Raw genomic sequence first — 13,280 nt, forward strand, 5'->3', positions numbered from 1 at the left:
TGCATCCATGCTGAGCGGCAGGATAGCCACCAGCTACGTGCAGCCGCTGAGCGCTGGAAACATGGCTGTGTTTCATTTCATTTTATTTTATTTCATTTTCTTTAATTTTCCTGTAAGCAGCCACATGCGGTTGGTTGGTGGCTGTTGTATGGGCCAGTGGTAGCCAAGACTTGAATGTTAACTCAGGTAACCTGCTTCGCAGACTCTGGGGGGACGGGGCGCACAGAACAGGGAGATGGGCACCCAGGCCCAAAGCGGGGGTGCCAATGCCAGGGTTCTGACCCAGCAGCCTGGCTCCGGGCCCTGTCCTCCTGCGAGACAGTGCAGTGAGTGTGTGAGACCCCCAGCTCTGCCAGCCACGGACTGGGGACCGCAGATTCTGGAGCCTCATCCGTGAGGGCAGCCAGCCGCTGGCTGGACCTGGTTTGCTCATCCGTAGATCCTCAGCCCCTTCACAGTGCCTGGCATGTAGTCGGTGCTGTTTTTCCTGATCAAAAAGGGGACCTGGTTGGGCAGCCCTGCCTTCCCACCTGCCTCGACTGGGGATCGATGGTTGGAGCTGGGGCCGCCACCTTGTGACCATGAGGAATAGCCAGCAGATCCAGGGAAAGTAGCCCTTAGAGGGTGGCCCGGGGGCCAGCTGCTGCCCAGCAGGCTTCTGGTCGTGGGGGTGGAGCAGAGGCGAGGGAATAGTTATTGGGTGCAACCAAATCCCAGTGTGGCTGCACACTGTGAAATGGCCTGTGCTCATCAACGGCTAAAAGAGTCCCTAACCGATACAGCTGTACCAAAGAGGACTGGCAAGGTAACGTGCAGCCATACTTACCAAACTCTCCGTGTTTAAGGCAAAATAACATGTGTGTGTTACGTGCTGTGTGTCTGGGGGTGCCCATGTCCGTCTGGCTTTGTGTACAGCCCATGGTCCCTTCAGGCATGGAACCCAGTCTTCCTGAGGAAAGCGGGGCCAGAGACACGCTCCTCCTCCCCTCACCCCTGCAGACCCCTGTGAACACGCCACCCCCAGCAGCTGTGGCTGCCACAGCCCTCCACCGGGGCTGGGCAGGGATGTCCTCACTCACCAAAGACCCTCACGACAGTCCCACCGGATAGGAATTTTTATTACCCCATTTGACAGATGGGGGACACTGAGGCACATAGATGCAAATAACTTTCCCTAGGTCCACTGTCTACTAGATGGAGGGCCAGGATTTGGTCCAGACAGTCCGCAGGAGGCCCTGTGCTGGCAGCGCTGCCCATGGGGAGCCTCACATGCCCCCTCGGGAATGTGGAACATTCCAGTTCCACACCCCACTGGAAAGTGTGGGAGTGACAAGATCCTGCTGATGGCTGGCGATGCAGGTGGTGAGGGGATGAGCTCAGGGTGGACAGGCGGGCAGCTGGAACATCTTCCCCTGGTTGAAATGCTGCTTCTAGAACTTGTCGAGACCCCAGGGCAGACAGTGCTTGGAGCGGAGTCCCGGAAAGTGTGTGCAGAGGAGGGGCAGCAGGGAAGGGAAGGTGGGCAGCTGGCTTGTTCATGATTGCACGTGAATCAAATATATAATTTCAGTTTGTCACATCTGACGATGCTCGTTTTAATCACTTGATTAAGGTGATGTCTGCTTGGTGCCCCCATGTAAAGTGACCCCTCTGCAGTCAGTATATCGTAAGAGGATATTTTGTGCGACGCAAATAAATGGTATCCAACTTGGCACAGTCCTGTCTGTGTGGACTCCTGCTTTCCCGTGTTCCCATATAACCTGTTGATATTTATTTGGATTCTCAAATTGCCAGGGGAGCTTCTTCAGGGTGACCTCTGGGATCCTTCGCCGTGACCCCACAACTGTGTCCTTGCTTTACTGCGCAAGACGTTTTAGGCTCATCTTAGACTTGCTTGTCGTGCTCCAGACGTGGGAGCAGCCCTCTCCCCCAGGACTTGTTCCTTTCAATGGAGAATGGTATTTTAAAAGCCAAGCCCTGGATGCCAGGGGTGTCACAGCTTCTGTGTCCTCTTAGCTCGATGACCTACATACCAGTGTCCCTGCATACCCTGTGACATCTGTGTTTACTGTCACAGCCCTCTGTCCTGAAACCCACCAGTACAAACCAGTGCCTCCGATTCCCATCCAACACCAGACTCCTCCTTTTCCCCATCTCAGTATCCATGAAGAACTGATTGCCCTTTATTCCTCGTCGATTCCCTGTGTGTAACTCCTCTCTCTTCCTTGCTGCCGTCCCGCTCAGCAGGGGCACCCTTCTCACCCTGACCTGTTGTCCACATCCTACACCTTGCACCCCCTGTGAGTGGACATCCTCGGGACCTGCGTGTAGACACCTTCTCACTCTGCTCGTGCTCGTGCTCCCACGTGGCATGTCAGGCTCCCCTCCCATGGCTCATCCTTACTGCCCCAGGCCCAGACACTCAGCCCTGCTGCCTCTCTGTGGGCACCCCCCTAACTCCCACAACTATTCGAACTCTGGCTCCCTATCCTGATCCCCTCCCAACCCCCAAGGTAGGGACCTTCATGGCCTCCTTGGGCTGTGACATCACCATGACTTTTCGCTTGCCAGCCCCCTCGCTGGCCAGCATAGGTGCCTACCTTGCTCTCTCCCCACCCCACCCCAGATTATTTACGAAGGGAGGAAGAGGTGAGCAGAGGAAGCACAGATATCACCCTCTTAATCGCTGTGTGCGCCCACTTCCTGAAGTCAGGCTGTTACTCAGGTTCTTGCATCCTGCTCGCTGGCACATGCTGACGGCAGCGCCCTGAGGCCAGGGGCAAGGTCCTCTACATGTGCACAGACCCAAAGGCCAGCAGAGGCCCCTCTCGGAGTGAGTACCCAGCAGGCTTGCTGGAACATGAATGAATGGATGCTCTCCACTCTAATCCCCAGGTTTGAAACTCTTCAGTTCTATTCTGGGGATAAAAGGTCAGAGCCTGAAACCGGCTCCCCCTCCACCCCACTCTAGCCAGATGGGGAGGCAGGGACAGCTCTGATCCCTCCCCAACCCCAGGAGAGATTTCTGATCCAGCTGTCACAGCTCTCGGACACTGGGACCGAGGGAGAAGCCAAGAGAGGCAGCAAGACTTGGCAAAGGAGCACCAGAGAAGATAAGGAGGCTGCACGCCAAGGGGGACAGGAAGGAGGGGAAGCCTACTTGAGCCTGCTGCCTGGTGCCCCTGCCCTGCCCCTCCATGCAGTTTCCCATGGGCCCCGCCTGCATCTTCCTGAGGAAAGGCATCGCTGAGAAACAGCGGGTGAGGTGGCAGACAGTGGGAAAGGGTACGGACAGGGCAAAGGGGGCCAGGGTGTGGGGAGGGAAGGGGCATGACAGGTGCAAGGGGCCGGGATAAGGGGCACAGCCTCAGGGGGACTCCTGACCAAGAAGGTAGAACTCTGGGAGCTCAGTGGGCCAGTGAGGTGAGTGAAGGTAAACTCCGGACTCAGCAGCAAAAGGGAGAAGGGGAGGAGACCTGCAAATAAAAGGGGAACTGGGATGTCCCTGTCCATCACCTCTCATTTCTCTGGACACCTGTAACCATGACGGTGATGACACAACTGCCTCTTACTGAGGCACTGCTATGCACCCAGCCCTACGCAAAGGGCTTTGCTTTCCTGCTGTCATTTCATCCTCAGGACCACATTCACGGTTGGCCACACTTGCGTTCCCATTTTACAGATGTGGAAATGGAGGCTCTGAGTCACAAAGCCCCTTGCCTTCTATAGTTACTGAGTGGCAGGGTCCCATCAAGTCTATTTGATCCAGGGGGCTTACTTTTCATTGTTGGGCTTTAGGATGAGAGAGAGAGAGAGAGAGAGATGGGCCTGAGGGGGGAGGGCATCATGAGAAAGAGAAGCTCAGGGGAAGGCTCCAGGAACAAGGGGGAGGCCAGAGGCTGGTGGAGTCCACAGGTGGTGTGCCTTATACCCAGCCTGACCCTTCAGGTGTGTCTGAGAGCAGTGGTGGCATCAGGGATTGGAAATGCTTAGCTGGTTGAAGAATTGGTCATGCTGGCAGTGAGCATCCTGCCCAGATGCCACCGAACACTGGCTCCCACGCAAACAGCTTCTAACCCTTGGGAGAAAGAATGGGGGGCGGTGGGAAAGGAATCAAGCGGGTGTAGTGGAAAGAATTTTGGCTCAGAATTCAAATCTCAGCCCTCGCTGCACCTGGCCTGCTGCATGACCTCCAGGGAGTGATTTAATGTCTCCCTGCCTTGGGAGCGTCTCTGCCACTTAGAGCTGTGTCCCTTAACCTTAACCTCTCTGTTCCTCAGCTTCCTCTTAAGATGGGAATGCTATGTGGTCCTACCCCCTGGGGTGGATCTGAGGTTTCAGTGAAGTGACTGTGGGCACCGGGCACAGGGTTGGCACTCTGAGCGCATTAGCTGTGATTCTGAGCCTTACTCTCTTGTTCTGAAGAAAGGAGGGGATGGGATGCCAAGACATAGAAGACCCCTTGCTAGCACAATGGGATGGATGTCTGTTCAGGAAAGGCAGAGGGACAGAGATCAAGATCCCGGGATAGGAGAGAGGAAATGGGAAGTGATGAGGAAGAGGGCGGGAAGCACACAGTCAGGGGTGGGAATCAGGAGACGAGAAGGAAGAGGAGGGGAGTTAGAGGAGAACTGGGAACAAGGAGGGGTCGGGGAGGGGTTGTCCAGAGGAGGGAGGGATGTGTTTGGAGAAGTAGATATGGGATCCCTGACCCTCTCAAATTCCCTCTCTCTACATTCCTTTCCAGGAAAGACCCCTGGGACAAGATGAGATCGAAGGTAACCCCTGCCCCAAATGCCACCTCATTGTCATCCGCCACTAGGCTGCTCTCCTGTGCATCTCAGTGTAGACCCTTCCCACGAAAGCTTCACACACCTCTCTCTTCCCATTCAGCCATGATTTTGTAGAACTCTCTCACACAGTCGCTTGGGAGCCTCCCAAAGTGTTCAGAAGGCACACCACACCCATCCCCAAGCGTCTCAGAGACCCAGGAGTGACAGATGCAAGAGTTTTAAGATGAATCCAAGACTGTTGTTTTTTCTTTTGGAGGTTTTGAAGGTCCCTATAACGTCACCCCAGAATCTGGAGGACCGCAGTGCCATCACTCTGCGGTCTCACGGATCATTCCTCTTGCACATTTCAATCTTGCTCATTGCACTCTCTGTCCATGTTTCATACATCACTCCTTTTTTTAAATTTTGGTTTTCAAAGATATCTTCTCCTTTGGAGTCTCTAGTCAGTACCTCCCTGATGGTTTCAAGGGATGGCCAGTCTTCCCCATTGACTGTTTCGAGTCCCCTCAAGGTTCTTCTCTCTTAACTTTCAGAGCTCCGGGAAGCATTTCTTGAGTTTGACAAGGACAGAGATGGGTTCATCTCCTGTAAGGATTTAGGGAATCTCATGAGGACGATGGGTTACATGCCCACGGAGATGGAGTTGACTGAACTGGGCCAGCAAATCCGCATGAACTGTGAGGCTGGGCCGGGGAGGACTGCTGGGAGTGGGTGGGGTGGAAGCAGGAGGGATGTGGAGGCTGAGCCACAGCGAAGGAAGAGGGTAGGCGGCACTAGGAGTCTGGAAGCAAACAGTTCAGCCTGGATTCGGGGAGGCAGCGTCTGAAGTGGATAAAAGGGTGACTCTTGGAGGCAGATCTGGGTCCAAGTCCCACTTCTATCATGTACTGATTGTGGTGCTTTTGAAAAGTGGAGTCAACTTCCACTCCTGAGTCTCATTTTTCCCATCTGTCACTCCTTGTGGGATTGGGATGAAGGAGCTGATGCAGGTCAAGGCTTAGCCTCCAGTAAACGGTTATCAATGTAGGTTAGTACCATGACCACCGAGACGCAAAGGTAGAGGGCAAGCTTGGAACCGTATCTGCCTCTGGAAACAAACGGGATGGGTTCCAGAGCTCATTTTGAGAAGGAAGCTGGGACCAAATTACTCTGGGGTTTTGCTCTAAGGCGTGCCACAGAGTAAACAAGGTTGAACCCAAAGACAGGATTGTGTTTCTATCTGGAAGAGGTTTGGCTCCCACTCAATTCATGCTCCCCCTTCTACAGACCAACAGATGAGCAGAGATCTGAACCAATTAAGAGATTTTTCCCAAGGTCACAGGGACAGCTGGTTTCTTTCACCCCATGCATCCGTCCACCCGGGTTTGGATTAGAGGGACCCTGGGCTCCGGGTTGGCTGAGAGGGAAATTTCTCAGATGGCAGAGAGATCAGAGCAGGTCTGCCTCTTAAACCAATCTGGAAGGGTCCAGAGAGGTAGTGAAGGGTTGGTTACATGGACTCTCACTAAACCTGCCTCTTCTGTCCTCAGTGGGTGGCCGTGTAGACTTCGAGGACTTTGTAGAGCTGATGACCCCCAAACTCCTTGAGGAAACAGCGGGGATGATCGGTGTCCAGGAGATGAGAGACGCCTTCAAGGAAGTGAGTTAAGATTTTCATGGTGTTGGGGGTACTTGAAAGAAACACCAGGAGTCTATGATTGGTCTTCCAACATGGACAGAACCTACCCAAACCAAATATTTTGGAAACTAGAATGGGATTTATAGGGAAGGAAAATCACATCTTCCAAACATTTACAATGCACGAGGCCCTCTGCAAATACTTTCTAGTTTAATGATCATAAAGAACAATAGGGATAAGCTGCCCCTTATCCCCAGTCATGTAGATGAGGACGTTGAGGCTCAGGGAATTTACAAATCTCACCTGAGATCCTGCCATGCCCAGAACACATGGTTAGACCTCTAATCTCTGTGCCTGTAATGGGAAGAAGGAATTCAATAATTTGAGATTCCAGAGGGGAATGCAAAGAGATAATCCGGTTTAACCCACTGTAGAGATACTTAAGAATCTCTTAAGTCTCATACCCAGGGAGGGTGAGGGGCTTGCTGAGATTTGCTTTCATCCCCTAATAAAATGCTTTCCTCAGGGGACGCCTGGGTGGTTCAGTGGGTTAAGCATCCAACTCTTGGTTTTGGCACAGGTCATGATCTCAGGGTCATGGATTGAGCCCCACGTCAGGCTCCACACTCAGCACAGAGTCTGATTGACCGTCTCCCTGTGCCACTCCCCCCACTCACCCTGTCTCTCTCTCAAATATATAAATAAAATCTTTAAAAATAAAATCAAATAAAATTATTACCTCAGAGCTTTCGGTGCAGGAAGCAAAAATAAAGAGTAGCATAGCCTTTGGAAGGCAAAACTTTGGAGCCGTGCAAACATGGGTCTGAATCCCAGGAAGATGTCCTCCTACCAGCTGTGTGATTTTCCTGTCCCAGCTTCACATAAATATGACCTAGAGCTGCATCACCCAACAGTACTTCCTGTAATCTCAGAAATGTTCTGTCCAAAATGGTAGCCATTGGCCACCTGTGGCTGTCAAGCCCTAGACATACTAGCAGGTATGACTGAGGAACTCGTTTTTTTCATTTTATCTAATTTTGATTTGTTTCAGTTCAATTGTTTATTTAATTGGACATTCAATAGAATATACACTCAATTTGCTTAAATTTAAAAACAAATAACACAATTCAGTTACTGAGAAACATTTCTCCTGGAAAACCTTGAGTATGTGGATCTACCTTTCCACCTACAAATTTTACAAAAGCTACATGCAGATCAAGTATTTCTGATAGTATTTGGTGTTTGAATGGAGAGGTGCTATCAGATTTTTAAAAAGATTTTATTTATTTATTCATGAGAGACACAGAGAGAGGAGCAGAGGCATAGGCAGAGGGAGAAGCAGGCTCCCTGCGGGGAGCCCAATTTAGGATTGAATCTCAGGACCCCAGGATCATGACCTGAGTCAAAGGCAGATGCTCAACCACTGCGCAGCGTAGGTGCCCTATCAGTTGTAAAATACACCTGGATTAAGAGTATCCTTAGCTTAAGCATACATGTGTACTGATTATGTTAAATAATCACACTGAGTATATACTAAGTACTTACCATGGTAGTATTTAAACATCTTATGAAATCCAGTGTGCATTAAAAAAATATAGCTCATTTATAATTTCTAAAGATTTGAAGTAATCTCCTCACCCAATGTGGGGCTCAAACTCCTGAGATCAAGAGTCAGGTGCTCTACCAACCGAGCTGGCCAGGTGCCCTGCTCATTAATAATTGTTAAATTGATTACATTCTGAAATGATAATATTTTGGATATATTGGGTTAAGTAAAATTGATTATTAAAAGTTATCTTGTTCTCTTTAACCTTTTATTTAAAAACATGGCTGAACTAGGGGTGGTGGAAGGGGAGGTGGGCAGGGGTGGGGGTGACTGGGTGACAGGCACTGAGGTGGGCACTTGACGGGATGAGCACTGGGTGTTATTCTATATGTTGGCAAATTGAACACCAATGAAAAATAAATTTATAAAAATAAAAAAATAAAATAAAAATAAAAACATGGCTGACTAAAAAATTTAAAATCAGCCATGGGGTTCATGCTATATTTCAATTGGATGGCACTGCTCTGGGGAAATATTATTCCAGGCTGGGGAAGCAGCAGGTATGGATGCTGGAAGGCAGAAAGCGCATTTGGGGAAGAGCAAGAAGCCCTGAGTTCTTGGAGCATCCTGAGCTGGAGAGAGAGTAACATTAGCATGCAAGCAACAAGGGCTCAGAGTTGGCAGAGGGAGGACCCAACCTCATAGGAGTTTGTGTGTTGAGGAACATGTCAGGATTTCATTGAGGGGGATAGGAAGCCACTGGAGTATTTTCAGCAGAGTGGCTGACAGTACCTGATTTCTGTTTTTTTTTTTTTTTTTTTTTTTTTTAAGATTTTTATTTATTTGAGACAGAGAGAGAGCATAGCAGGGGTGAGGGCAGAGGGAGAAGGAGAAGCAGACTCCCTGCTGAGCAAGAAGCCCAATGCGAGGCTTGAACCCAGGACCCTGGGATCATGACCTGAGCTGAAGGCAGACGCTTAACCGACTGAGCCACCCAGACACCCCTGATTTCTGTTTTAAATGAACATGAACACAAGGCCCTGATATGTGGACAACGCATGATGGGAGTCAGAGGACCAACTGGGGGGCTGTCATGATAGTCCAGAAAAGAGATGATTGTGGCTTTGGCCAGGTTAGTGTCAGTGTAGCTAGAGAAGGATAGTTAGCTACCCCACCTGCTTGGGGCATAGAATGCAGAGACTTTCTAATAGATTGGTTAAGGGTATGCAGCATGGAGGTTTGAAAATAGTTCATTAATTCAGCCAGTATTTATCTGGTGCGTCATACTGTGTGGAAGGCACTGTTCGGAGCCTGAGCATGGGGCAGTGAACAAGATAGTGCAGATGACCCACCTTCAGAGAGGGGACACGCCAGTGCACGATGTGTGAAAGCGCTGACCCATAGTAAGTGGTCAGTAACACTGTTCTTGGGATTGTCGTGATCATTGTTGATATCACTCCTCTGCTCCAATCAGTTTGACACCAATGGAGATGGGGAGATCACCCTCGGGGAGCTGCAGCAGGCCATGCAGAGGCTCCTGGGAGAGAAGCTCACGCCCCGCGAGATCTCGGAGGTTGTGCAGGAGGCTGATGTGAATGGAGACGGTACTGTCGACTTTGAAGGTGACATTGTGTGGGGACAGCCACTGCCCATATGACTCTCCCTTTCAACCTGGGTCATTTCAAAGGCTCCATGTCCCTCACCTCTTCCTGGGACACCATCTAGGAGCTTATCCCTACACGTGCTCCCGCAGGGCTCACTCTCACGTCTCCAGTCCCTGTCTCTTCCCAGTTCACTAGGCGCCCTTGTCAGAGATCAGAGGGTCCCATCTGGAGAGTGGACTGCTTAGTAGCTGGGGCTTTGGGGTCAGAGTCTCGAGGCTCAAATTCAGGATCGTCTCTTACTGACTATGCAGCCTTATCCTGGCTGCTTTCTCATGGTTTTTTTTTTTTTTTTTTTTTAAGATTTTTTATTTATTCATGAGAATACACAGAGAGGAGAGAGAGAGGCAGAGACACAGGCAGAGGCAGAAGCAGGCTTCATGCAGGGAGCCTGACGTGGGACTCGATCCCGGGTCTCCAGGATCAGCCCTGGGCTGCAGGTGGCACTAAACCACTGAGCCACCAGGGCTGCCCTGTTTTCTCATGTTAAGTGTCAGTGTTCATATCTGCAAAATGGGGCAATATGACATCTTCCTCCCAAAGTTTTAGAGAAAATCCAGAGAACTCATGTACTAAGTGGCAATCCTGACATTGCTCGCATTGGTGTTCCTGCCTGGATCACCCTTGCCTCTTCCTGCTGGGTAAGTCTTAGTTATGCCCCTGGAAGCTGCCCCCTACCTCTCCTCTTGGGCAGGGGCATTCCTCTTCTGCACCCGCACATGCCTCCACTGTAACAAGGAGAGTGACACCGCCAGAGCTTATAACCATGACTTGCCTGTTTCCTGCTGAGGCCACAGACCGAACCTCTCATCACCAAACCCCCAGTCCTGGTGCAGAGCTTGTTACGTGTGTGTTGAGTGATCAGATGAATGGAAACCATTGCAATCCTGTGTGGATCGGAGTAGAGATCTTTGTAGGAGACGGAACAGGGCATGACAGGCTCTAATTGTGACTCTCTGGTTCAGAAACCCCAGCATCCAACTGCTGCCTATAGACAAAAGCTCAATTCTTTTTTTAAGATTGTATTTATTTATTTATTTATTTATTTATTTATTTATTTGAGAAAGAGAGAGACAGAGACAGAGAGAGAGATAGAGAGAGAACATGAGCAGGGGGAGTGGCAGAGGGAGAGGAAGAAGCAGATTCCCCACTGAGCAGGGAGCTTGATGTGGGACTTGATCCCAGGACCCTAGGATCATGACCTGAGCTGAAGGCAGATACTTAACTGACCGAGCCCCCCAGGCACCCTGACAAAAGATAAATTCTTAGTCCAATATTCAAGTGCATCCATGGTCTGACCTCCACCAACTCCTTACTTCAACAAGCACTCTGAGTTGCTGGGTTCTGGGACACACTGCTCTGTGTCCTTGAAATCCTGTTCCTTTCTCCCTGGCTTCCCTTCCAGTTCCCATACTTTCCCATCAGGGCATTCTCAGGTCTTATCCATCCCTCAGGAATGGGAACAGTGCAACCTTTGCCAAGAAGCTTCCCTTCATCTTCAGCTGGGTGTATTAGCTCCAGCTCTGTAGTCCTACCGATGTTTTTCTGTTCCTCTCCCTTCAAAGTAATCACTGCAGACTTCATGGCACTGAGCTGTGTTCACCAACTAGGGTGTTGAATCCTGGATGGCAAGTGAGGGATGTTCTCTGAACCATCTTTTCTGTAATTCCCAATAGGGAAACTTGGTAGATATTTATTGCATTACCACAACTTAGTAAATGTTTGCTGGATGCCTGCTGGATCTCACCAGGCTCAGGTGTGCCAGGGGCATCCCTGGAAATCTGGAAGAGATAGGAGGCAGATGCCCAGGCAGGGAAAGGACAGAATGACCTCAAGACCTTGGTGGGGCCCCAAAGTTCATCTGGCGTGGAGTCACAGCAAAGTCAGGTGCACCCTGCTTTATTCCCAAGGTTTACCACTCACCATCCACATGACCTCAGGCCCATTGGTCAACTGCATTGGCCTCTGCTTATCTGTAAAATGATATTTCCTCCTCCAGAATTGGTTGAGAAGATGAAATCAGATAATCATAGTTATTTAACACCTGATGTGTCTTAAAGCATTATCTTGTTTAACCATCTGAAATATTACATATGGCATATGGCAGTCCTGTGATTTCCATTTTGGAGATGAAGAAATTGAGATACAGAGGGTCATTGAGAACTTTCCCAAAGATCACCCATGGTTCCTGACACACAGTAAGGGCTTTAAAATGAATGCTGGCTGCTCTTACAAATACGCACCTCACCAGAGACCTTCCTTTTCAGAGTTTGTGAAGATGATGTCTCGCTGAGGAGGTTCTGGAAGTCCCGGTCACCCCACCCCCAGCCAACATGGATAAAGCACTTGCCTTGGACCAAATCCCCTCGGGCCCTTCCAGGAAGAGTGGTGGCTGGCCACCTTGCAGAGCATGAATTAAGGCTAACCCAAAAATGATCACTTTGCCCAGATGGCGGAGTGGGGCCAGGGGTACCTCTCTAGAATGAGATTAAGAAGGAAGAATCTACAAATGAAAATGAGATTGGGACTAGGGTCAGTGCTGCTCCCCCATTTCCAAAGATTAATGACATCTTTTGACTTCCCATAATCTCCAAAGCCTATGACCTACTAGAGTCTCTTCCTCAGTGTCCTCATGGGTCTGACTCCCAAAAAATCCAGCCCATAGTCCGCCCTTCGCCCTTCCTGCTTCAGCTGCTTCCGATCACCTCAGTTTCTCTCTGTTGGGAGAGGGGGGAAAGGCCAATCTTGGGGCTACAGAGTTCCTGATAAGACTGGACTTGGAAGAGGTTAATTAAAGAGGCTTCCAAAGTGAGCTTAGCCCGTTTGGTTGATTTCCTGGAAGCAAGGTCTGTTTTTTCTCTTCCACCTCCTACTTCCTTTTCCTTATGTGAGATACTGAATTAAATCATAAATCTGGATTACCAAGGTTTAGAGCAAGCTGATCCCCAGGGAATTAATCCCCCATAAAATGTCATCATGCAAAGAGAAGGGGGACGGGGAATTCTCAAATTCTCAGCTTACATATGGGTGGCATGGAAACCATTCCTGGGAACCCCAGCACCCCCCTCCACCCTGCCCCACAATGGTCTGCCCTGGGTGCTCCAGTAGATTTTGCCTCTGTTAGGTGGGAACTTGTGCCAGCCCTCACACCCTGACACTGACCTGCACCCTGAAACCAGAGGATCTGTTCCTTTTTACTTCCACCTGCGGGCAGGACACAAAGTCCCCAAAGTACAGGATTCATATCACACCTTCCACCAGGTTTTCCTCATGTTTGAAACCCACCAAGTAGAAGTATACAATGGGTCATCTGGTTCAATAGCCTCGTTTCATAAAATTAAATTTTAGATTTGAAGAGTGGAACCAGAATAATGTGTTTTCTAACCTCTCACTGTGACCACTTACTTTGTGCCCTTCTGTATATCCTTCCTTCCTTCCATCCTGCCTTCCTTCCCTTCTGCACTTCATTTATTCAGCAGGAATGTATGAAGTGCTTGCTGTGAGTGCAAGGCACTCTTCCAAGCATGGGACTATCTCGGTGAATGAAATACACCGATCCTGGCCCCCACCTCCACCCCCAGGAGCTCACCACATTATAAAGGGAGGAGACAGATGTGGAACAAAATACATGAGTAAATATAATCTTGGTTAGTATGGTAGAA

General features: G+C 49.9%; 1 protein-coding gene across 2 annotated transcripts; it reads left to right on the forward strand.

Annotated features, from left to right (window-relative positions):
- Window positions 1-10: 10 nt before the first annotated feature.
- On the forward strand, window positions 11-12,430 carry CABP5 (calcium binding protein 5). 2 transcript variants are annotated; one of them, XM_072773243.1, is made up of 6 exons: window positions 11-3,260; window positions 4,748-4,778; window positions 5,327-5,470; window positions 6,323-6,432; window positions 9,432-9,579; window positions 11,886-12,430. In XM_072773243.1, the coding sequence occupies exons 1-6, from the start codon at window positions 3,198-3,200 to the stop codon at window positions 11,909-11,911; spliced, it is 522 nt and encodes a 173-aa protein (XP_072629344.1). In that variant the 5' UTR covers window positions 11-3,197; the 3' UTR covers window positions 11,912-12,430. The 2 variants fall into 2 exon arrangements, with proteins under 2 accessions (XP_072629344.1, XP_072629350.1); XM_072773249.1 differs by having other exon boundaries at window positions 9,432-9,561.
- The last annotated feature ends 850 nt before the right edge of the window (window positions 12,431-13,280 follow it).

The sequence above is a fragment of the Canis lupus genome, chromosome 1, assembly GCF_048164855.1.
Source record: "Canis lupus baileyi chromosome 1, mCanLup2.hap1, whole genome shotgun sequence".
NCBI lineage: Eukaryota > Metazoa > Chordata > Mammalia > Carnivora > Canidae > Canis > Canis lupus.